General features: G+C 29.3%; 2 protein-coding genes and 1 long non-coding RNA gene across 7 annotated transcripts; 2 read left to right on the forward strand and 1 right to left on the reverse strand.

Moving 5' to 3' along the window:
- Positions 1–3,677: 3,677 nt before the first annotated feature.
- Positions 3,678–4,765, reverse strand: LOC137001875 (uncharacterized). Its single transcript, XR_010891691.1, has 2 exons — positions 4,222–4,765; positions 3,678–3,978 (listed from the first exon to the last, which is right to left on the reverse strand). It is a non-coding gene; the product is annotated as an uncharacterized lncRNA (long non-coding RNA).
- Positions 4,766–12,332: 7,567 nt separating this feature from the next.
- Positions 12,333–15,456, forward strand: LOC137001880 (E3 SUMO-protein ligase ZBED1-like). The gene is made up of 5 exons (XM_067361074.1): positions 12,333–12,491; positions 12,671–13,941; positions 14,094–14,262; positions 14,383–14,638; positions 14,833–15,456. The coding sequence occupies exons 2-5, from the start codon at positions 12,687–12,689 to the stop codon at positions 15,232–15,234; spliced, it is 2,082 nt and encodes a 693-aa protein (XP_067217175.1). The 5' UTR covers positions 12,333–12,491; positions 12,671–12,686; the 3' UTR covers positions 15,235–15,456.
- Positions 15,457–16,407: 951 nt separating this feature from the next.
- LOC137001879 (uncharacterized) lies at positions 16,408–23,191 on the forward strand. Of its 5 annotated transcripts, none has more exons than XM_067361072.1 (9): positions 16,444–16,601; positions 19,433–19,465; positions 19,557–19,683; positions 19,809–20,137; positions 20,577–20,874; positions 21,700–21,756; positions 22,230–22,368; positions 22,566–22,728; positions 22,907–23,191. In XM_067361072.1, exons 3-9 carry the CDS (start codon positions 19,577–19,579, stop codon positions 23,140–23,142), a joined length of 1,329 nt encoding a protein of 442 aa, XP_067217173.1. In that variant the 5' UTR covers positions 16,444–16,601; positions 19,433–19,465; positions 19,557–19,576; the 3' UTR covers positions 23,143–23,191. The 5 variants fall into 5 exon arrangements, with proteins under 5 accessions (XP_067217170.1, XP_067217173.1, XP_067217171.1 ...); XM_067361070.1 differs by having other exon boundaries at positions 16,447–16,601; positions 19,380–19,465; XM_067361073.1 differs by having other exon boundaries at positions 16,447–16,601; positions 19,380–19,465; positions 23,019–23,191.
- The last annotated feature ends 4,168 nt before the right edge of the window (positions 23,192–27,359 follow it).

A 27,359-nucleotide genomic window follows, 5' to 3' on the forward strand; every position in this document is an offset into this window, starting at 1 on the left:
GATATTTTCATCTTGCATCCTTAGCGCAAATCGGACGATCGAGAGAGAAAGCATTACAAGACGTGATGTCAAGTTAGTGGTGTCCCTATAGCTGTCTTCCTCATGCGACCGTCTAGTCCGTTCTTATATTTAAGATTGTCTTAAGCACGGACTTATATTCGCTCTCTTCGTCACACATAGATTGTGTCTGACAAAGAGAGCGAATATAAGTTCGTGCTTAAGACGATCTTGAATATAAGAACGGACTATGAATACCGCCCATAGTATTAATAAAAGCAGAGTAAAGCCTATAAAAGTAAGTACAATTATTTGGTATATGGCTTCTAAAATAAAATATCTAAGAATAATGATATTATAAAGAAGTAGGATTTGTCATAAAAATTGTAATTCTAACCTTACATTGTTTTTAATAGTTTTATTTACAATGAGTTTTATTTATAATAAGTTTTATTTAAATGAGTTTTATTTATTATTGTGATACAAACATTATTGTGATACTGAATATATAAGTAATAATAATATGTACTGTAATGATATGATTTTAAGTATTATTAGTTAATTTTTCTTTATTTTTCAATTAAAAATTTCTAGAAAAGAATAATATTAATTGTTATTAATTTTCTTGTTCTATTTCTTTTCAAATTATTATACTTTCTATAAGAATTCCTATTGGTTCCGCCATGTTTTTCCAAACTTTGTTTCGACCAATAAAAATAAACACAAGCGTGGCCAGACTCTATATATAGGGACTCTAGGTGTCCCTATCGATGTCTCGTTTGCTCTAACACCTATGTGTTGTGCTTTTCTTTCTTTCCTTTAAGAAACGTAGCTGAGCCGCATGCACCGACCGCCGGCATTCATTCTATTAATTATTATATCATATAAAGAGACTTAATTTAATGAAGAATAGAAATTTGTATTGAAATGTTTAATTATACGAATATAAGAATTGTTTGCTTCCGTAACAAAAATACACGCTCGTCCTGATTAATTATTGATTCATTTATGATTGCGTAATTAATAACTTTTTTATTATAAGCAAAATTAGTAATAATAGAACAGGATAAGTCGCTAGAACATACTGTCTTCAATAAATGTCCAAATATAAGATTTATTCGAAAATATGTATAATATATGTATAATATGTATAATATATAATTTTATATTTGAACATTTATTGGAGACAGTATGTTCTAGCGACTTATCTTGTTCCATTATTACTAATTTTGCTTATAATAAAGAAGTTATTAATTACGCAATCATAAATGAATCAATAATTAATCAGGACGAGCGTGTATTTTTGTTACGGAAGCAAACAATTCTTATATTCGTATAATTAAACATTTCAATACAAATTTCTATTCTTCATTAAATTAAGCCTCTTTATATGATACAATAATTAATAGAATGAATGCCGGCGGTCGGTGCACGCGGCTCAGCTACGTTTCTTAAAGGAAAGAAAAAAAGCACGACACATAGGTGTTAGAGCAAACGAGACATCGATAGGGACACCGAGCTGCCCTAACTGTCTTGCTCGCATTTCCTTCATTAAGCCTTGTGTCCACGATGCTAGAACTCAATCCGAGATCTCGGTCCGAGTCCTCGAACAATAATATTTATACTTGGCTGAATATAGTTAGCGTTGTAATCGAGTTACGATTCTTTACGATGATTTTCTGATCTATGTTATAGAAAACTCATATCTTCAAACAACCACCAAGTTGGTTTATAGATATCATCAAGTGATGCACCGCTTGATTTCGAATGTTTTATTTTATTTAGATGATCCAGATATTGTGATCTTAAATTATTAATTTTTTTTTGCAATTTCAGTTGTTAGTGGTTGTCCTGTTAATTCTTTGTACTGATTACAAATTATCTGTAAAGCTTGATCTCGTTTCATACGATTATGATAATCAACACTTTTTGTAACATATAAACAAGAATGTTGTTGATATAACATTAATAAAATTTTAACATTTTCCTTATTATCCATTTTTTATTATAAAAGAAGTTTTTTCTGAAAATCAATTTTATATATTATTATACTTTTCTTGAAAAATAATATGTATATATAGGTTATAATATATTTTTAATGTCTAATTTAATCTGCATTAAAACTAATAATCCCATATAGCAAAATTTCATCCTACGGATGTCCGTGGGATGTAATCTAAAGGATTTTCAGATATCCCTGGGATGTCTGTACAAAGCCGTAGAATATCCGTAGGGCATCCGTGGGATATCCGAATGTCCGCTTTTCAGATATCCGTAGGACATCCAAAAATAAATCCCTGGGATATCCCTGGGATATCCTACATATGATTAAATTAGATCCCAACAATGTCCCCTGGATATTTTTTTTATCCAGATAAAATCCAAATAAAATTATTGAATATAGGATGGTGTTAATAATCCGATCTTATATTCGAAATCATTTTAAAACCTCATTCAATCAACAAAATGGTTGCGCAACATTATTTCATTAGTTGAATGAAATCATAAGACGATTCTAAATATAAAATTGGACTATAAATACCACCCAGAAAAATATCTATTTTAAATGTTTATTTAAAATGCCTTTAAAAAATATATTTTTTTAAAAGATTTAAACAGAAATTGTTTAGTTTTAAGTTAAGGAAGCAATAAAACAGTAATCTTAATAAGTAACGTCACTCTCTTTCTCTCTCGAAAAGTTTCATATTAATTATTATTTATATTTTAAAAATTTACGACAATCTCGCTTTAATGACACCACTATCAAGATATTGTTTTATTACTATTTTTTATTACTCCTTTAAAACTAAAGAATTTTTGAAACATTTTTTCAAAATACATATTTTTTTCAAATATTTTATATAGACATTTGACATGTAAGTATCTTTATGAGCATAAAGGAAAGATTATTAGCAAAATTTCTAAAAATAAAAGCTTCTAATATATTACATTATTTTAAGAATAGACACATTTCAAAAAAGGTAAAGTACGTATAAGTAATATAAATAATAGTACATTTGAAGCACATTTTATTATAAAATATGTAATTTTTTTTAAATTTTTTATTTACTATATAATGTAAAAATAGTCACAATAAAAATAAAATTTGTATATATAAAAACGAAAACTAAAGAAACGTCTTGTACATTTCAAAATTGCACTAGTCACAGTGTTAGATATAAATTAATAAACTTGATATTACTAAATATTATAACTTAATATGAATAATATTACATACATAATATTTTATACATAAAATTGCTAATATTATGTATAATTTATACACATGAACAAAATATAAAAAAAAGTATTAAATATTTTATTGTGCAGCATTCAGTTTTTTTATTTTTTCAATTGCATGACGAAGTCATGATTTAATTAGTTCCGAAATTTCGTGCTCAGTAGCTTGCGGGTATTTTAATTGAACTGTACCTACAAATACGTATAAACATTTATATAACATAAATATAAACATATACCTCTCAATATATTTTTAATTTTTTTAAACCAGATGTTTAATAAATTAGATGGAAAGTTAATCTAATTTTTATAATTTAATAACTAAATCTAATGTATGTATTATATGTATATGCATTATGTATAGATTTATTAGTGTAAATATCTATGTGTTTAAGTGTTTGTTTATGTATTTGTATGTGTGGGTGTATATATATATATATTGTGTGTGTATATATATATATATATATATATATATATATATATATATATATATACGTAGTATATATTCACTAAACTTACATTCACTAAATTTATTAACAAAACAAACATTTATATTTCCTACATATACATAATTCTTGTCATTTTTCAAAGAACTAGTTATTCTTAAAGATGCATGTATTATGTTACCTTGTTTATGCCATAAGTTAAGAATATTATGTTACCTTGTTTACGCAATAATTAATGATGACTTAAATATTAGTATCTATAGTCTTTTTTTTACTGTAAATAAGCAAACTCTTCCTGCAATATAATTTAAAACAATAATATTGAATCCTATTTTCACTATACTATACATATACATAATATTACATACGTAAAACTAACTTATTTGTAAAAATTATATACATATATATATATATATATATGTATATATATATATATATATATATATATATATATATAATTGTGCTATAAATATATATATAGCACAAAAATTAATATAAAATATATAAATAAAAATTGTAGTAGCGGTGTTCTACTAACCAACATCTCTCAAACATAACCTTATTTATGATATATATAGAAAGATGACCTGCATATGATATAATAATTTTAGATTTTAATAATTATCTGTCAATTTAATAGTTCCTGACGCCTTATATTATCGCTTATGCGCCTTTTTCCGTTTTTTAAGAGAGAATCATAGCACAAAACTCACACTTCACTGTCTGCGTTAATCTCAATGTTCACCGATCTACGACACTAGAATTTGATTCGAGTTGTCGATTCGAGAAAGGTTAGGTAATCAAAAAGCGGTAATCTTATACAGTGATGGGAGAAAGTTCCGTAACGGTCAAATATCTTGGAAATTAATGATTATGGAAGAAAATGTTTAATACAAAAGTTTTAATATATTAAGTGGTCTATTATATGGTTATATTGAAATGACCTTCATGTGACCTTGAAGGACACCGCAAAGGTCAACTTTGAAATCTTAAATGGAAACTTCTATTTTCTATTACATATTCTTAAAGCTGGTGTCAAGACGTTTCCAAAACACTATAATGAAGTTATTTTTTATTAAATACTTTTCGAGTTATGAGGCTTGAAAGTTACAGCATTTTGACATAAAATACAAAATATCTTGTAAAACATTTAATTTTCAGGAATCTTACCTTAATACTTTTATGCATAAAATAATGAGACGAATCAATTAATATAAAGAAAACACATTGTTGCTTTTTAAAAAAAATATGCAGCTGCATGTTGCAAATTACATATTTTTTCTTCTGAAAGATTTCTAAAAATTGAATGTTTTACAAGATATTTTGTATTTTATGTCAAAATGCTGTAACTTTCAAGCCTCATAACTCGAAAAGTACTTAATAAAAAATAATTTTATTATATTGTTTCGGAAACGTCTTAACACCAGCTTTAAGAATATGTAATAGAAAATAGGAGATTCTATTTAAGATTTCAAAGTTGACCTTCGCGGTATCTTTCAAGATCACATGAAGGTCATTTCAATATAACCATATAATAGACCATTTGATATACTAAAACTTTTGTATTGAACATTTTCTTCCATAATCATTATTTTCCAAGATATTTGACCATTACGGAACTTTCTTCCATCACTGTATATACTGGCTTCTCGAACCAAGAACTCGATGACCAAGTTCTAGTATCGTCATATAATAGAAATAAATATTTTCTCTATATATACTTGTACTTTGCTCTTAACAAATGGATGGATTAAAATTATATTTGTATGTTATATGTGTGTTTACGCATGCACACAAAATTAAATTTGTTCTCTGTTCAAATTAAACAAAAAAATGTCTTACTAAAAAATATTTATGTAAGAAATCTTTTGCTAAATTTGAAGAAACAGCAATTTTAATGTACGTATATTTTTTGTGCTAGAAATATCTTTAGGAAATCCTACGAATAACTATTTATTATCGATCTGTATCATTCGAATCATTTTGATCAAAATGGGATGTCCTGCGGAGATCGTACATAAGATATCCACAGGACATGCTACACGGGATATCCTTAGGTAATCCTACGGATAACGTTTTGTTCTGGATCAAACTGGGACTATTTCGATCAAATTGGGATGTCCTGGAGAGATCTTTGCTATGTGGGATAACTACTTATGTAAATCTTATTAATTATTAATCTTATTAATTTATTTTATTTAAGAATTATATTTCTCTTATTTTTTCAATTCTATAATTACTTACTAAAATATTATTTATATTGTTCACAGTATCTCGTATCACTATAAGTATCTTATATTTTGTCTTAAAGCCTTGTGTCCACGATACTAGAACTCGGTCCGAGATCTCGAACTGAGGGAAAGTTACTAGAACTCGGATCATGTACACACTGAATTTGGATGCAAAACTCGAATAAGAAGCTCAAACGAAAAAATGCGTTGCGTCCCATTTTTCGGAACGAGTTATTGCGAGTTATTAGATTTTACTAGTTTCTTTTACTATCTGTCAAGACAAAATATAAGATACTTATAGTGATACGAGATACTGTGAACAATATAAATAATATTTTAGTAAGTAATTATAGAATTGAAAAAATAAGAGAAATATAATACTTAAATAAAATAAATTAATAAGATTAATAATTAATAAGATTTACATAAGTAGTTATTATTAGTTTTAATGCAGATTAAATTAGACATTAAAAATATATTATAACCTATATATATACATATTATTTTTCAAGAAAAGTATACCCACATAGCAAAGATCTCCCCAGGACATCCCAATTTGATCGAAATGGTTCCAGTTTGATCCAGAGCAAAACGTTATCCGTAGGATTACCTGAGGATATCCCGTGTAGCATGTTCTGTGGATATCTTATGTACGATCTCCGCAGGACATCCCATTTTGATCAAAATGATCCGAACGATACAGATCGATAATAAATAGTTATTCGTAGGATTTTCTCAAGATATTTCTAGCACAAAAAATGTACGTACATTAAAATTGCTGTTTCTTCAAATTTAGCAAAAGATTTCTTACATAAATATTTTTTAGTAAGACATTTTTTTTGCTTAATTTGAACAGAGAACAAATTTAATTTTGTGTGCAAGCGTAGACACACATATAACATACAAATATAATTTTAATCCGTTCATTTGTTAAGATCAAAGTACAAGTATATATAGAGAAAATATTTATTTCTATTATATGACGATACTAGAACTTGGTCATCGAGTTCTTGGTTCGAGAAGTCAGTATATACAGTGATGGAAGAAAGTTCCGTAACAGTCAAATATCTTGGAAAATAATGATTATGGAAGAAAATGTTCAATACAAAAGTTTTAGTATATCAAATGGTCTATTATATGGTTATATTGAAATGACCTTCATGTAACCTTGAAAGACACCGCGAAGGTCAACTTTGAAATCTTAAATGGAAACTTCTATTTTCTATTACATATTCTTAAAGCTGGTGTCAAGACGTTTCCGAAACAATATAATGAAGTTATTTTTCATTAGGTACTTTTCGAGTTATAAGGCTTGAAAGTTACAGCATTTTGACATAAAATACAAAATATCTTGTAAAACATTCAATTTTCGGGAATCTTACCTTAATACTTTTATGCATAAAATAATGAAACAAATCAATTGATATAAAGAAAACACATAGTTGCTTTAAAAAAAAAATATGCAGCTGCATGTTGCAAATTATATATTTTTTCTTAAAAGCAACAATGTGTTTTCTTTATATCAATTGATTTGTTTCATTATTTTATGCATAAAAGTATTAAGGTAAAATTCCCGAAAATTGAATGTTTTACAAGATATTTTGTATTTTATGTCAAAATGCTGTAACTTTCAAGCCTCATAACTCGAAAAGTACTTAATGAAAAATAACTTCATTATAGTGTTTCGGAAACGTCTTGACACCAGCTTTAAGAATATGTAATAGAAAATAAGAGTTTCCGTTTAAGATTTCAAAGTTGACCTTCGCGGTGTCCTTCAAGGTCACATGAAGGTCATTTCAATATAACCATATAATAAACCACTTAATATATTAAAACTTTTGTATTAAACATTTTCTTCCATAATCATTATTTTCCAAGATATTTGACCGTTACGGAACTTTCTCCCATCACTGTATAAGATTACCGCTTTTTGATTACCTAACCTTTCTCGAATCGACAACTCGAATTGAATTCTAGTGTCGTAGATCGGTGAACATTGAGATTAACGCAGGCAGTGAAGTGTGAGTTTTGTGCTGTGATTCTCCCTTAAAAAACGGAAAAAGGCGCATAAGCGATAATATAAGGCGTCAGCAACTATTAAATTGACAGATAATTATTAAAATCTAAAATTATTATATCATATGCAGGTCATCTTTCTATTTATATCATAAATAAGGTTATGTTTGAGAGATGTTGGCTAGTAGAACACCACTACTACAATTTTTATTTATATATTTTATATTAATTTTTGTGCTATATATATATTTATAGCACAATTATATATATATATATATATATATATATATAATTTCTACAAATAAATTAGTTTTACGTATGTAATACTACGTATATGTATAGTATAGTAAAAATAGGATTCAACATTATTGTTTTAAATTATATTACAGGAGGAGTTTGCTTATTTACAGTAAAAAAAAGACTATAGATACTAATATTTAAGTCATCATTAATTATTGCGTAAACAAGGTAACATAATATTCTTAACTTATGGCATAAACAAGGTAACATAATACATGCATCTTTAAGAATAACTAGTACTTTGAAAAATGACAAGAATGATGTATATGTAGGAAATATAAATATTTGTTTTGTTAATAAATTTAATGAATGTATAACTTATTGAATATATATTACGTATATATATATATATATATATATATATATATATATATATATATATATACCCACACATACAAACACATAAACACACACTTAAACACATAGATATTTACACTAATAAACCTATACATAATGCATATACATATAATACATACATTAGATTTAGTTATTAAATTATAAAAATTAGATTAACTTTCCATTTAATTCATTAAACATCTGGTTTTAAAAAATTAAAAATATATTGAGAGGTATATGTTTATATTTATGTTATACAGGATGTCCCATTTTAAATTACGCACCTGAATATCTCGTCAGGGGAGCCACCAATTCGAAAATAACCCTTACAAAAGTTGTTGGGTTCGGAGGGGGACATCCGATGATGACATTGGTTTAACCTAGGGTGTACATGCCAAGGTCATATGGAGATCAATTTTGTTTTTTTTAATGGGACATCCTATTTTTGATTCCAAAATCTAATAGCTGGTGTCAAGAGCTTTTCAAAACACTATAATGAAGTTATTTTTCATTAAGTACTTTTCGAGTTATGAGGCTTGTAAATTACAGTATTTTGACATAAAATATAAAATATCTTGTAAAACATTCAGTTTTTGAGAATGTTACCTTAATACTTTTTGCACAAAATAATGAGACAAATGAATTGGTACAAAGAAAACACATTGGTTTAAAAAAAAAGTATGCAGTTGCATGTTGCAAATTACATATTTTGTCTTGAAAGCAACTATGTGTTTTCTTTATACCAAATGATTCGTCTCATTATTTTGTGCATAAAAGTATTAAGGTAAGATTCCCGAAAATTGAATGTTTTACAAGATATTTTGTATTTTATGTCAAAATGCTGGAATTTTCAAGTCTCATAACTCGAAAAGTACTTAATAAAAAATAACTTTATTATGGTGTTTTGAAAAGCTCTTGACACCAGCTATTAGATTTTGGAATCAAAAATAGGGTGTCCCATTTAAAAAAACAAAGTTGACCTCCATATGACCTTGGCATGTCCACCTTAGGTTAAACCAATGTCATCATCAGATGTCCCTCTCCGAACCCAACAACTTTTGTAAGGGTTATTTTCGGATTGGTGTCTCCCCTGACGAGATATTCAGGTGCGTAATTTAAAATAAGACATCCTGTATAAATGTTTATACGTATTTGTAGGTGCAGTTCAATTAAAATACCCGCAAGCTACCGAACACAAAATTTCGGAACCAATTAAATCATGATTTTGTCATGCAACTGAAAAAAATAAAAAAACTGAATGCTGCACAATAAAATATTCAATACTTTTTTTATATTTTGTTCATGTGTATAATTTATACATAATATTAGCAATTTTATGTATAAAATATTATGTATATAATATTGTATATGTATGTATATGTATGTAATATTATTCATATTAAGTTATAATATTTAGTAATATTAAGTTTATTAATTTATATCTAACACTGTGACTAGTGCAATTTTGAAATGTACAAGACGTATCTTTAGTTTTCGTTTTTATATATACAAATTTTATTTTTATTGTGACTATTTTTACATTATTTAGTAAATAAAAAATTTTTAAAAAATTACATATTTTATAATAAAATATACTTTAAATGTACTATTATTTATATTACTTATACGTACTTTACCTTTTTTTAAATGTGTCTATTTCTTAAAATAATGTAATATAATAGAAGCTTTTATTTTTAGAAATTTTGCTAATAATCTTTCCTTATGCTCATAAAGATACTTACATGTCAAATATCTATATAAAATATTTGAAAAAAATATGTATTTTGAAAAAATGTTTCAAAAATTGTTTAGTTTTAAAAGAGTAATAAAAAGTAGTAATGAAACAATATGTTGATAGTGGTGTCATTAAAGCAAGATTGTCGTAATTTTTTAAAATATAAATAATAATTAATATAAAACTTTTTGAGAGAGAAAGAGAGAGACGTTACTTATTAAGATTACTGTTTTATTGCTTCCTTAACTTAAAACTAAACAATTTCTGTTTAAATCTTTTAAAAAAATATATTTTTTAAAGGCATTTTAAATAAACATTTAAAATAGATATTTTTCTGGGTGGTATTTATAGTCCGATTTTATATTTAGAATCGTCTTATGATTTCATTCAACTAATGAAATAATGTTGCGCAACCATTTTGTTGATTGAATGAGGTTTTAAAATAATTTCGAATATAAGATCGGATTATGAACACCATTCTATATTCAATGATTTTATCTGCATTTTATCTGGATAAAAAAAGACATCCAGGAAACATTGTTGGGATCTAATTTAATCATATGTAGGATATCTCAGGAATATTCCAGGGATTTATTTTTGGATGTCCTACGGATATCTGAAAAGCGGACATTTGGATATCCCACGGATGCCCTATGGATATCCTACGGCTTTGTACAGATATCCCAGGGATATCTGAAAATCCTTTACATTACATCCCACGGACATCCGTAGGATGAAATTTTGCTATGTGGGTAATAATATATAAAAAATTGATTTTCAGAAAAAACTTCTTTTATAATAAAAAATGGATAATAAGGAAAATGTTAAAATTTTATTAATGTTATATCAACAACATTCTTGTTTATATGTTACAAAAAGTGTTGATTATCATAATCGTATGAAACGAGATCAAGCTTTACAGATAATCTGTAATCAGTACAAAGAATTAACAGGACAACCACTAACAACTGAAATTGCAAAAAAAATTAATTATTTAAGATCACAATATCTGGACCATCTAAATAAAATAAAACATTCGAAATCAAGCGGTGCATTACTTGATGATATCTATAAACCAACTTGGCAATATAACAGATCAGAAAATCATCGTAAAGAATCGTAACTCGATTACAACGCTAACTATATTCAGCCAAGTATAAATATTATTGTTCGAGGACTCGGACCGAGATCTCGGATTGAGTTCTAGCATCGTGGACACAAGGCTTAACAGATAGTAAAAGAAACTAGTAAAATCTAATAACTCGCAATAACTCGTACCGAAAAATGGGACGCAACGCATTTTTTCGTTTGAACTTCTTATTCGAGTTTTGCATCCAAATTCAGTGTGTACATGATCCAAGTTCTAGTAACTTTCCCTCAGTCCGAGTAGACCTTTGCGCCGCCGCGCCACGCCGCCGCCGCCGATAAATTATTATTCGCCGATTTCGCCGCCGCCAATTTTGAAATTTTTGCCGGACGCCGCCGCCGCCGCCGCCGAAAATTAATATGACACGCCGAGAAAAAGCAAAATGCTATATATAGCCCCCTTATCCGGATAAATTTGTAAAATCGCATAAATATATGCATAAGGAAATTGATTAGCCCATAAACAAATGCATAAGGAAATGGACCAATCAATTTCCTTATGTATATGTTTATGCGACTATGCAAGTTTGTCTGGATAGGCTCTTAAGGCCATAACATGTACAAAAATTTTAGTCGTGATCGTAAGGGTGCCGTCACATGAAGCGTAACTTGCGTAAGCGTATCTTGTGTTAGCCAATCAAATCGTTCAGATACTATACGCAAAATTTTGCATATGATAGCTGAATGATTTGATTGGCTGACATAAATTACGCTTACGCAAGTTACGCCTCATGTGAAAGCAGTCTAATAGCGTTTTCGATTATACAGGATTTGAACGACCCAGGGTTGATCAATCACTATTTTACTATAAATGCAAGTCTTTCATTGGTGGAGAGGTTGCAATGACGTCATTAACCAACCCTGGGTCGTTCAAATCCTGTATAATCGAAAACGCTATAAGAGTGAAAAAGGAATGAACGAGGAATTAGCGGGATAACCGTTTAACGATCGAATCAGCGATGAAAATTGATGGGCGATTAGCCTCTTTAATCCAGTACAATCAGTTTTCGCCAAAAAAGTGGACGAAAAAGAGAAAAATTCTACGTAAGTAATAAATATATACTTTACTTATATACTTATATACTTTACTGTATCAACTAATCATAGTCAAGCAATAAAATAGTATAAAACAATCACTGCCTTACTATTGTATGTTTGTGCTACTTAATTTAGGTTATTCTGTTATAAAATTATCAGACTTATTGGTATTTTATTGTTCTCAGATTGTTTATATGCAAAATGTCATTTTTCAATGAAATTGAAGAATCAGCTGAAATACAGGATACCGATGAATTCAAAGAAAATAGAAATCTGGTTGTGAACATCGAGAATTCCTCTCGTACTCGAAGTATTGCTAGAGAATATTTTGGAATGCTAAAAGATAATGAGAAAGGTGCTTTCGTTGACAAATGTCATGTATATTGTAAAATATGCTTTATGCATCCTGATGGACGAAAAGTTTATAGATATAAAAAAGCAGTTAGCACAGGAAATTTACTTACTCATTTGAGAGAAGAGCATAATATAAAAGCAACACATTTATCAAATGAAAGAATCAATATTAAAAGATTCTTTGAACCTAAACAATCTCAACAATCAAGCAAATCTTCAAAAATTACTGACAAACAAAAAGAATTATTTGATAGCATGACCATCTGGTTTTGTAGAGATTTTATTCCATTCTACGAAGCTGAAAAAAGTGGACTAAGAGATTTTTTAAAAATACATGGTGTTATACAAAATGAATCAGATCTACCACATCCAAGTACACTATCTCGAAGTTCACTCTCAAGAGTGTACAATGACTGCGTATTTGCTGTTAAAGCAAAAATAAATGAAGACAATCCAAGTGCAATTTCTATAACTATGGACGCATGGACTGACAATTATCGTCATATTCCATTTATGACTTTTACATTACATTGGATATCACCTACAGAAACACAGTTGAAATCATGTACGTTACAAACAAGTTTTTTGCCACATCCTCATACAGCGGATAATATTGTTGAAGAATTAAAAAGAGTGCTAACGCAATTTAATTTAAACAACAAGATTATAACTCTCGTAACTGATGGAGGAGCAAATATGGTCAAATCTGCAAAAGATATGAAAGTTGACAGAGTACCTTGTATTGCACATGGACTCCACAATTTAGTGACAGTAGACACTCTTTTTAAATTACCAGAAATTAATAGTTGTATAACTAAAGCTAGAAGTATTATAAAAATTCTTGCTTTTAAAACTCAAGAAATTGAAAAAACAAAAGAAATTATACAGCAAGAGGAAATAAACAACATACTTGATAATGTTGAAAATCTAGAAGAGATATTAGAAGCTGATGTAAGATTTAATTCCACACTTAATAGTAATAACGAGCATTCCTATGCGCAGACTTTTCCTTCATTTATGACATCTTCAGGATTACATAAAGATGTATCAACTAGGTGGAATAGTACACTAGAGATGCTAGCGAGTTTACTTAAAAATAAAGGTAAGTTGAATGTGTTAATGCATATATTCAAATGCAGATATAATTTATTTATCTGAATTTGAATATTGCACTTATAATATTAAACTTGTAAAATATTATTTAATATAATTATATATATTTACTATTAAATATAATTATAATTTATTTTGTAGAAATAGTAATACGCTGCTTGGAAATGCAAAAACGTTATGATGCAATTCCCACAGATAGTGAATGGAAGAATATTGAAGATATAGCAAATTGTTTAATAAGTATTAAAACAACAACAGAAATTCTTTCTGGAGTAGAATATCCTACAGTAAACTTAGCACTTTTATTTAGGTTTGTTATTTTATTTAGATTTTTAGGTTTAATATATTTTTATATTTTATATCATAAATGTATCTTATTATAAATTTAAAGAAGTTAATTGTTGAATGTGTTGCATAATTTTTTTTTCAGGGCAGAAATTGAAAGCAATATGTGTGAAAATGAAGATGATTCATTTATAATAAAACAATTTAAGAAAACTATTTTACAGAACTTAAAAAAGCGATTTCCAATACACGAAGCCCATGTTTGCGGAGCACTTCTAGATCCGACTCTTCAAAATGTTAAAGGTGTTGCAGAATATCTTGCAGATAAGCAACAATCTGCTGAGGAATTTTTAGTATATATGATCCACAAGATGGTTCCTTTGAATATTAGAAATAAACAGGTAAAATTATTTTAATTAACATTAAGCGATATTTTATTAAACAATATTTAATTATTTAGATCAAATTAATTAGATCAAACAATATTTTAAAAAATTTTTATTAAAATAAATCATATAGTTTACTAATAAATATAAAATTGTTGTTTTTATAATATAATTATATTTTCATGTTTAATTCTGCTTTTTTACAATAGGTATCTAAGAGAGAAACAGATATTTATTCTAATAAATCATGTCAGCTTCTTGGAGTCAAAAAATTACGTTTGGAATTAGCTGCGAAACACGCAAATATTATTCCTCCTGAAGATCCTATTCTTATTGAAGTTAAGAAGTATTTACATATATCAGAATCTATCGAGGATCCTCTACAATGGTGGAATAAAATGAAGTTATCACTGCCAAATTTGTACAAATTGATGTGCTGCATTTATGCTATTCCGATCACTAGTTCAGCATCTGAGCGTGCATTCTCTTCTGCAGGTTTACTTATCACAGCAAAACGTTCTGCGTTAAAACCGTCAAAATCTAACAAAATCCTATTTATTCATGATAATTTTAAATTAATAAAAGATATATATTTAAAATCTATAAAATAAGTTATATATAAGTTATCCAAAAAACATTGCTACAGTTATATAATTATTACTTGCAATTTCTTATTAATTAATGTATAATTTTTAATGAAAAAGTCTTTCATATGTAAAAAGTTAAAAAGTGATTGATATTTTATTTTTGTTACATATGATATTAATGATTAAAAAATGATGTTATTTTGTTTTTTCACGAGTAAACATTAATAAATATATTTTAAAAATAAATATTGTGTTTCATCTTTATTTATCTTATAATCTTATTATAAATGTTATAATATGTATTGTTATATGTACGTATGTAGTTGTACGTAAGTTATATATGTATATGTATGCATAATTATATATTGTTTGCTATTTTTATTTATTTATATTATCTGTACTTATTAAAAACTAAAATTAAAGTTTATTCTAAATTAGAGAAATGTAATTAACTTTGAAATTTAATATATAATTTCTACCATTATTGAACATAATAAACAATTAAAATAATTGAAAGGTAAAAGATTTTGAAATGTAAAAGTTAAATAAAACTAAAGAGAACAATATAAAATAAAACATATATTTATGTTTCTTGATAATTTTCAAATATTATATACCCTGATAGCCAAGCATGTTTTGCAAAATCATGCAACTTAATGCTGAGCATGAATTTTCGACTAATTGCTGTATATTTGCTAAAAACGTAATGCATAGTCATATGTATTCAACAACACGAGGGCAGATTTGAAACATTTCGTGTCAGCAGATTCAGAGCAAACGGAGAGCAACTGTTGCTCATTTTGTTGCCAACAAAATGACTTCTATTCATGAAAAACATTTTGCTTTGTCATTCATTTTCGACAACATAAGAGCAACATGACGGTGATAGAAAAAGATAATGATGTCTGTGCTTTTGTCGTATATTTGTTAAAAACTATTTAAATATATTAAATTGTTAAAAACTGTTTAAATATGTTAATTGCGTCTTGCAACCATTATTATTATTATTATTTTGTTAATTTTGTAAATGTATATTCTAGAGTGAACGCATAATGTGGAGCAAGTATGGCACAACGACGTATAACTTATTCCTTTCCTCGTCTTCTACTATTATATGTATTGCTGTCTTACTTGTATGTTTCACATTTCTGCCACTAGGAGATGAAGGCGCTACAGATCTTTATTATTAGTACACCAACTAGCAATCCATAGTCCACGATTATATATAACGGTCAAAGGTGTGGCACGTGGCACGCATTGGCACGCATTAGCACGAGATTGCTTTTACCAATATTTTATTAACATTCAAAAGTGATAGTTTTGAATATACATCTTTGAATATATATCTACGTCAACTATACGTTGCGTTATCAATAAGTACGGCCGTACAGGTATTTGGATTTTTAATTGAATATAAATTCCTGCAAGTAAGGTTATGTAAAATTGATATCATATTGTACAATATTTTATCGAAATTTTCCATTATACGCTCCTGTGTAAATATTCTTATCAATATTATTGTAATATTATAATTCTCTATTATTAAAATACATACACTAATCAGATATAATATTGTAGAATTTATATATATTAGTCGGACATTAACATATCTTTAAATATGAGTTTATTTCAAAGACGCCGTAAGCCTATTTTTCAATTAGGGCCAAAGAGGCAATCAAGAGTTCTGTTGCAAATGAGGCGATTTTATCAAACAAGATGTTACGACGAACAGCAGCGTAATTCCGAACAATTAATGTTGTCAGTAGACATGACAGATAATCTTACTAATAATGAAACAGATAATCTTGCTAATAATGAAACAGTGTCTTCTGCTATCGAGTTAAATACGAATGAAAATATTTATGATGATTTAATGCATGTTGAAAGTGAACAAAATCTTGAAGTCAATGACATGTCAATCGTAGATAATGATTATAGTAGTACAATCAATAATGACATATCTTTGGACACTGTAAATCAGACATTTCAAGAATCTTTAGCATCAGCGTTTATAAAATGTAATCTGACCCATACACAGGGGAATATAATCTTAAATACATTACGATCACATAAATGCCATACGTTTCTACCAAAAGATACAAGATCATTACTTAATACGCCGCGTGACAGAATTGCAGTTTGTTCAATGTACCCAGGACAATACCTTCATATTGGTTTTGAAAAAGGCATTAATAATATTCTGAAGAAAACTCCACCGAATCAGATTCCTTCCGTTCTTGAAATAGACTGGAGTACCGACGGCGCGAAATTAAACAAATGTGGGACAATGCAAATTTGGCCGATCCAAATTTCAATAAGCAATATAAGTAACAGCAAACCGGAAATAGTGGGTATTTATATGGGGAATAAAAAACCAGGTGACATTAACTTATTTATGGATGAATTTGTAACTGATGTATTGCAAGTTTTTGAAAAGGGCGGTATAACATTTAGTCATCAACAAATTCCCACTACACTGAGAGCATTCATCGCAGATGCTCCAGCACGTTCTTGGTTATTAAATCATTATGGGCACACATCGAGTCATGCATGCGGAAAATGTAAAGTTGTCGGCATACGATATGAGCAACGAATGATCTTCTTAGGTACGAATCATCGTTTAAGAACCGATGAAGAGTACATTCGGATGACAGACCGCGATCATCATAAAGGAAAAAGCCCTTTATCCCGATTACCTATGGGAATGGTAACACAAGTTCCCGTAGACTATATGCACTTAGTGTGTATAGGAGTCGTGAAGAAATTGTTAACGGCGTGGATTACGGGCAAATATGGTAAAAAGACAAAATTATCAGGCCGAAACCTAGATGTAGTATCAAAACGACTTGAACTTCTTTCCCATTATTGTCCACGGGACTTCGCCAGAAAACCTAGGTCATTGAGCGACTATTCGGATTATAAAGCCACAGAGGGACGACAGTTCATTTTATATACTGGGCCTACAGTAATGCTTGGCATTATGGAAAAACAAACATATATTCATTTATTATTTCTACATACAGCAATTCGTACGCTTTGCAGTAACACATTTTCGAATATGTCTCTGTTACAGTGTGCAGAAGTAGCACTTAAAAAATTTGTTGAAAAATGTCAAGTTTTCTATAAACTTTCTTTTATGTCATACAATGTGCATGCTTTGCTACACCTGGTGGCAGATGTCAAACGCTTTGGTCCGCTTGACAGTTTTTCCGCTTTTAAGTATGAAAATAATATGCAATTATTCAAACGCTCGTATAGAAAACCTCATCAGGCTTTACAGCAATTTGCCCTCAGACAGGCGGAAATAAATAATCATGAGCGGAAAGAACATTCCGCACACAGTAATGCAACAGTTATACAAATGTTCGACCGGCATGGCGAAGGTCCTCTTCCATTAGGATTTTCTCCTACACATTGTCAACAGTACACAAAGATACAAACCGGAAGTATGTATTTTAATGTTACTTCACTTGGCAACAAATGTTGTATTTTAAAGGATTCTTCAGTATGTGTCATCGAAAACATATTAGAAATGAATGAAACGTACCATTTTGTGGTAAAGAAATTCGAAATTATGGAAGATTTTTATGATGTGGGTATTTCATCATCATCATTAGATATTTATAAATGCTCTGCGTTATCAAGCGATTTTTATGTAATACCTATTACTGATGTGCGGGCAAAATGTTACATGATGTTATATTGGAAAACTATTGATGACGAGAGTTCTGATTCCAGCAGTGATTCCGAAACCGATAAGCCGGTTCCTGGTGAATATGTTATATCAGTTCTTTTATAGGAACTTACTTTTATAGGAACCTACAGTAACAAAGAAACACTAAAGGAGATAATGAAAAATAAAAGAGCAAAAACATGAGTATATACACAATCCAATATTATTAAATAAAAGTAATGAATGAATGTTTCCTCGAAATAACTCAAATTATATATAAAACTTGTATAGTATTCTAACATAGTAATATTATTCGTAACACTGTACATATTCCACTCTTACAAGTTCCTTACTGTATTATATTTTATTAGTGTATAAATTATATTACTAATTTTGTGTAAATAAAATTAAACAAGATACGTCTATTAATGCATTGGTCAAGCGTATAAATTACATTGTCAAAATATGATGATATTGATTTCTCTTATCAATGCAGAGATAATCCATTTAAAAATCTGTAATATTTGTACGCAACAAAATGTTTGATAGCTGATAAGAACAGTAGAAATCGCCATTAAAAAGGTGATAAAAGTATTTACTGCGGCATTTAAATGGAATTTTGTGCATAGAGTTTAACTTTTTTAAATTCTTTTTTTTTTATATACATTTAAAGGTAGTGAGACTCATTGAAAGATGAATAACCAACGCAAAACTCATATACGTCGTAAACAAGCATTCCTTTCTAAGGCTGGAGTTGCTAACTATAAGGTTCAGAAGTTGAAACAATTTCGTTTAAGTCAGTAAGTACTGTAGTTGATATTATGAACTATCTTTTATTGATATTACGAAAATTTATTGCAGATATTGGAAAAAATAGTAATTTAAAAAAATTTCTAGTAATAGAATAAAATATTGAATTTTGCAGAAACATTCAACGTCCTACGAGGAATATTACAAAACCAAAGAGGTATGTGACAACTTCAAGTCAGGACGAAGCACCGTCGTTAAAAAAGAAAAAAAAACCAGAAACAGAGAAACCAATTAATCTCGATAAAGATGTCGATGAAATTCGCAATGCACCAAACGACGCTTCTACAACGATTCTTCCAAGTCAGGAGTCAGAAAGAAGCAACATGTCATCTTGGTCCTTACCGATTAGAGACGACGTAGCAGTTACGAATGAAAAAGTTGCGGTTGACCGCAGTTACACGCAACTGATGTCAGGAACTTCAACTTCCATTACACGTGTTGGTGGTATGTCACTTAATATTCGACATGTGAGATGTAATATGTCTGTAATGATTTATAAAAATATCTTAATTTGTTTAGGAGATCAAATGAAACAGAATCTTCTGTACATTATTTTTCATAAGTCTTGACCTTCCATATGAAAAGCTTTGTAAAAGAAATGTGTTTATAAACTAATTATTTGACTGAAAAATAATGCACTTGAAATTTGAAATGCAATTGAAATCAATTCCTTGAAAACAGAAGTAATTTACGTGGATGTTAATGTAATGGAATGTTGAGATGTCTTAAAATTAATTTTAAAATTTTGATTTTACTGTTTACGTTTGAGAAAAAAGAAATATTTTTTAGGTGAAATCTTTACAGTCAACAAATGTAACGTCTCTGAAATAGTTTTATATTATAATTATAAAAATCTTTAATAATGAGTTCATTCTTATTACAGGGCAACTCGAAAGCACTAATAGAGCATCCACTTTTACCGAAGATCAAAGCGTGCGTCCTAATGATTCCGGAGCACTAAATCCACTGTTACATTTGCAAAGTCTGCAACAAATGCCGCAAACAAGCGGATGCACTGGAGGATACTCTGAAACTATTATGGGAAATTATCGCTATCAACGGCATGATAGATATGACGGATATGACTATCCGTATCCTTCAAGAGATAATTATCATGAAACAACACAACATGAGCATGCAACACAACATGATCATCAGCATTATTGGAATGCTATAATAGGGCAAGTGATAATTTTTCTATTTATTTATAAAATGTTGAATTTCTTTTGAAATGTAAGACTATAGATTTAAATATATAAACGCAGTTTAATAGTTATATCCTTTAGTACATTAGTTACGACTTTTATTCTTTGTATACAATAATTTTTTGATCGAATTAACTGAAATTAGCTGATCTGGTAAACGAAATAAACATTTAAAAATGTTATTAGTGTTCATAAAACAATTAGGGTAGAAACGAAAAAAAGGTTAAAGTTTCAATTATTACGTGTTTTAACATTTATGAGCTATTAATAGTTTTTCTGTGTGGTCTGCGCACATAACTTAAGAGATATAGATATCTTTAAGTTAATATAATATTGACTATTTGACACTTTCAGTTTTCTATTAGCTGGAAAATTCAATTATTACGTGTTTTAACAGTTATGTGCTATTTATAGTTTTTCTGTGTGGTCTGCGCACATAACTTAAGAGATATAGATATCTTTAAGTTAATATAATATTGACTATTTGACACTTTCAGTTTTCTATTAGCTGGAAAATTCAAGTTACATGATCGATATCTGAGTCATTTTGAGTAATGTGATGACGGGATTAGTTTTATACTTGTAGTACATTGAAGAATTCGACATGTATTTGTTCCAAAACCAAAAAAAATCACAAATTTAGTCGTAAATAATTCTACAAGTTACATAAATACTACACATTTTGTATATATGTACATGCAGCGAATGTATAGATATTTTTGGATAAATAGTAGATAAAAATAAATTCTTAGAAATAATATTATTTCTAAGAAATAAAAATAAATATGTTATACGTTTTAGGGAATTCAATAACATGAGAAAGCAGCTAGAAAATATGCCGACGAAAGAAGATTTCATGTAAGCTTTCTGCATATGTATTTTGATAATAATATTAAAGTATATATGTATATGTGTATGTGAATAATGAAAATGTCTTATATACGGTACATGCGGTCATAGTCAAAATTAATCCGATACTTTTTATACATCCTGTATAATATAATATAAACTTTTATTGTTACTGTAATCAGAGTATTCTTTTCGACACTATTGTGTCCTAAACTTGCCGATTAAACAGTATTTTGCAACGTAACATTATTGCACGATAATGACTAAAAGATGAAACTAGGAAGCCTTCATAGATCAAACTTTATTTAAATCATGTATAGAAATGCCCTTTTTCTTTTTATTTATGCATTTGTGATCGAATACATAGATATTAATGTTATAAAAATACTATAAATGGCTAGAAAAAATGTTAACCGTTTTAATTTTTAAGATGAGGATGTTACTATTATTAATACTCTCTAGGCTATTATACTCTGTTTCAGAACCATCACCCAAAAACTTGATAAACTGTTAAAAAAGCAAAGCAATAAAATGCCAATGAAACCACACTGTATTCCATTAAAATCCGTCAAAGAAGTGCAGAACTTCGACAATATTGACGAAGAACAGTACAACGAAGTGGTAGGTCTTAAAGCATAATATATTACAGTAATCATATTATAGTAATGACATGAATATATAAAGAATCTTTATAGATATTCTAGTGTTTCCCAGAACACAGAATTCTATTTTGTTTCATATATAATTTTTTTTCCTTGTCATTGTGTAGAAATTAAATACATTATCATATTTACATTATCCTATACAATGTATTTTAGGTGACATATCTCAAATACTTGGGAGGACAAACTTTGGACGAAAGTGTAAAATTTTGCATGAAACAAATAATAACGGACGAAGCATTAAATAAATATTCCTTATGGGGCGAAAAGGACCGGAATCTCGAACTTTATAATACTCAGTTATTATATGCAGTATATGGTAATATATTTTTATTTATAATATTATTAAAATGGCATTGAAAGAATAAAAATTGAAAAACAAATCTTGTATCACTTATTACAATATTCAACTTGTTTTCAATTTATGAAATATTTATAATCACTGGAATATATTCCTTCTTAACGTTTTTTTGTTATTATTCTGTTCATAAATTTAGAAGCGGTAGCAAACAGCCCTTATTTTGCGGTACCTGACCAACAAAAATTTTATGATGCTGTGAAAGAATCCATAAGATTCGCTAAACAACGACTGCGAAATTCTGTTCGTAGACAACCAGGAGAGAAAGGTCGCCGAACAAGGCGGCGCGAGGAAGCAGATGCCATATTTGGCACAAGAAACAGAGAAGAGGAAGAAGAAATAAGCAATAGAGAAGAAGAAGAAGAAGAAGGATGATGATGATGATTAGATAGTAATGACCAGAAATAAAATATTTTTCAATATATATGCATAATTTTCAATTGCAACAATTTATTTATCCTATCATTTCTTATCCCGATTAATTTCACTTAAAAGTTAAAAAATTTTTTATAATTATTTTAGTAATACAAGTTTATATTTGCCGATCGGATTATATTTTCGATATTTTTGCTGTGTGTGTGTGTGTATCCGTTTGAAACCCTTACTCTTTTCAAACATATAAAATAATAAGTAAATAAATCCTTCTTTTTGTTATCACTAGAAAGAAGAATTTACTTATTTATTATTTTACATATCTATTATATATATATATAATATATATGTCAAATAATAAATAAGGAAATTTTTCTTTCTGGTGATAACAAAAAGGAGGATTTATTTACTTATTATTTTATATGTTTGAAAAGAGTAAGGGTGCAAAAAATATATTTAACCGTTTTCGACACGCTGTTGAATTTTTGCTGTAATTTATGACTCGGCATGTGTTGTTGGCAACTTGCTGTCATTTTGCTCTTTATGTACAGCGATAAACCATTGCAGCAAACACATAGCAACTTGACAGCAACACATGCTGAATTCATGTGATATCATACCAGAGGCAAATGACTCACACACCTTGTTCTAAATTTGCTGAAAACTAATGCCCTTTGTTTTCGGCAACGTGGCAGCAACAACACAGACAGGTGGCTATCAGGGTATCTATAATCAGTCTGTTTATTAAATTATTATATAGTTTAATTCCTTTATTTAAAAAAAATATATATATACGTTGACGCCGTTATTCGCCGCCGCCGCCGATAAATTATCATCCGCCGATTTCGCCGCCGCCGAAAGAAAAAATTGTCGGCGAATTCGCCGCCGCCTAACTATTTAGTATCGAACGCCGCCGCCAATATAAAGTAAAACGGCGCACAGGTCTACTTACGAAGAGTAACATACACATAATACCCACACTTGTAGTTGTAACTGTACTTATCAGATTGTTAACTTTAATGATAAGTCATATTTTTCTTTTGCGTTACGTTATAATCACCTATTAAGTCATGACTCAAATTTCAGTGTTTCACAAATCAAATAGGGAGCTATAATAATTTAATCAAATAATCAAAGAAGAAAATTATAATTAACGATGTAAGTAAAACCTATTTATATAAAAATCAAAATGATTAAATAAAACATAAACAGTTAAAAGTTAAAATACGAGTTCATTAACCTTTAACGAACATATCAAACTTTTCTGGATGTTCAGAACTTGGTCAATGAGTCTCTGATTTTCCTGAAAATCTTTTACAATTAAAACAGCGAATAAAAGTGCAGATTACATTTTAAATCATGTCAACGGATTGTAATTATTTTCAATGGATCCTTAACACATATCCTTAACATATTTTATTATAAAATAATTGAAAATGCAGCATTAATATATCAAATCTGAAGAAATATTGTCAAACTAGTAAATTAACGTTAAAAATATATTTATGTAAAACTTAAATAAACTTGAAAAAGGCCTGATAACATAGGCTGAAACATTTTTGTTTTTATAAGCTATTTTCAAATACACAAACGTGATCATCTAGCTCTGATTGTTTGCATCTTATTTAATTTTGATTTTGAATTATTTACAGCCTTAGAATATATTTTATTCTTAATTTAAAAATTATTTATTTAAAGCTATTTGTAATTAAACTATTATTTTGTTAACAGAATGTCATGCAAAGAAAAAGCTCCTAGAAGTAGAAGTAAACACTACACAAACATGGAGAGAAAAGTATTTGGCCAATTTGTTTCAAAATTATTTATAAGTTGCGACAAAAGCTACCGATATGTCACGGACTGTAACATTATATGGTAGAGGGCGTCAGATATGCATGTGGCGAAACATCTCTGAACCATTGCACACCAAACGCGATGGGCAATGAGCAATGAGCGATATCCAATGAGAACTCTATTTTTTCCGGAAAAGTAGTTTTTAGTAAAGTTGCAAACTATATATAAGAAATATGTTAACCTAAACTTATAATCGTATTCTACAGAATCTCATTTTAAAAATATGTTTTAGTTACAAAGAAAATTGGAACTATATATTACTTAGCACATTTTGGAATCTAAATGCTCTATTGAAGCTTACTAAAATAGGAAGCATAATTCGAAGAATATTAAGTGATCGTAATTATATCATGAATGAGGTATACTTATATTATTATAAATATATTTCTTAATATTCTAACTTTGATTACCTTGTTTATTTGATTATTACACAGATAAAACACCAAAACAAGTGCACATTAAATAAACTAGATACATCTGAGTCTAACAATAAGAGAAAAAAGAATTGTAAGTTTGTTAATGTTTTATTCTAATACAGATAAACAGATATGCTAAACATGTCGGCGCCTCATCGTTCATGCCCGAATTGGTGCCATCTCCTCTTACGTTCGTAATTAATTAATTAACTAAAATTAATTCTTATAGTTCGTGACTAAACTGTGACCATGTGACCAAACTCCTTTTACGTGAGAGCCTGACGCCACCTGTGATAGCGTGCGGATGCATATTTCTCTAAGAAAACAAAATTTAACTGATTCTTGTTAGTGTTACGTAATCTTTCAGCTGTGATAGTTGTATCTGCTTATTTGGAATCCTTCTTGGATTGAAATAAGGTCGAGCTCACATCCAAGGCAGCGATTACGGCCAGCCGTATTCAGGATTTCTCTAACCCTTCCCGTCCACGTGCGCACCATGCCTCGCACCCATCTCTAAAGCGGCCCAAACAAGGGTACCCGGGTGAGTAAATCTCCTAATTCTGATCCTAATTCGCAAATTGTTTCGGACTACAGCGATTCGGATGCTGACAAACTGATGATCCTCCACCTCCTTCGAAAAGGAGGTATGACGCAATTAAATCTGTCACTGACCTTTCGACAATTTCTAACATTATCAGTGTCAATCCCCAAAGAACGACCCCCGATTCAGATTCCTGTTCCATTCGAACCTCTCCTAATGGTAAAAAGGCGTGTCAAAAAAGACCCGCAGACAAAGATCCTAATAGATTTGTCATAGATTCGGTTTCTATTCCTAAGAAGTCAAATAAAGATTCAGATTCTGATTGTAATCAGAAACAAGAACCCAAAAAAAAAAAACATTCTGGACGACTTGATTGGTAATAGATATGCCCACTCGAATCAGGGTCCATATTACATTTATGTAATATTATATAATTACCCTTCTCCTTAGATTCCCTCTCCTCTTTTTCCTATAGTATTACATGCCTTCGGGTCTTCAATTTTAAAATGTAACATCAACTCACAGTTGAGAACATGGTGACTTCAGATTAACACCGCAACTGCAATTTCTCACAATTACATAAGTGATCACCAGTATAGACCTCAATGGTGAATTGAATCAACATAGTTTTAAGGTATGCGACATAATATTAATTATTTATTAAAATAATTTTAAGCAAATTAATATCTTGACCTCAATTTTACATATAAAATCACTAAGATGTATAAACATTTAGATTTAAAGGAACACTGAAGATGGCTGAATGATCAGCCGAAACGTTTGTTCTAACATTGGTGTAATAAAGAATATTTATCAAGAAATACGATCTACTTTGGCTTGAGATCCTCCTACCACTATATCTATTGAAAATTACAAGCCTAGACTTCAAGTTTATTATATAATTACATTTATGTAATATGGACTATGTTTAATCCAATACTTAATATGGGCTATGTTCAATCCAATACCTGCCTCTTCCCCTCCTCCCCCCCCCCGCCTTGCTCATCAATCCACCCTCTATCTATTGATCGATCTCTTAATAAATATGGGAAAAAAGACATCAAAGAGATTAAGAAGCTCGGCCGGAAGCCGGAAGCAAATATCAAGCTCGTAAGCTACTCGCTAATTATCGGTTCGGACCCGCGGACGCGAATTGCATTAATCATCTTGGAGTCGACGATCACGAGGACTTTGAATATGAAGTATTGTTCGCGTCGCACAATCCTAGTATTTGTGACTTCGATCGACGTGAGGGCTACAACCGCACAAAGCCCTGGCCGTATACACTGATCCCGCTGACGCTGAACCTATTACCAAAGGTCACTGGAATCAATCCTGCGGACCCAAGGTGGACTACCTATTCCAATCGACAGCAGGAGTCAAGCAGCCAATAATAGCAGCTATATCCA

This window comes from Linepithema humile, unplaced genomic scaffold (assembly GCF_040581485.1).
Source record: "Linepithema humile isolate Giens D197 unplaced genomic scaffold, Lhum_UNIL_v1.0 unplaced_2, whole genome shotgun sequence".
Lineage (NCBI taxonomy): Eukaryota > Metazoa > Arthropoda > Insecta > Hymenoptera > Formicidae > Linepithema > Linepithema humile.

Excerpts from the sequence above, each read along its gene's own strand:
- LOC137001879 (XM_067361069.1), top strand. The coding sequence starts at position 16,904 with ATGAGGCGATTTTATCAAACAAGATGTTACGACGAACAGCAGCGTAAT.
- LOC137001880 (XM_067361074.1), top strand. The coding sequence starts at position 12,687 with ATGTCATTTTTCAATGAAATTGAAGAATCAGCTGAAATACAGGATACC. Across the intron at positions 14,263-14,382 it reads AACTTAGCACTTTTATTTAG|GGCAGAAATTGAAAGCAATA; the intron begins GTTTGTTATTTT and ends TTTTTTTTTCAG. Across the intron at positions 14,639-14,832 it reads TGAATATTAGAAATAAACAG|GTATCTAAGAGAGAAACAGA; the intron begins GTAAAATTATTT and ends TTTTTACAATAG.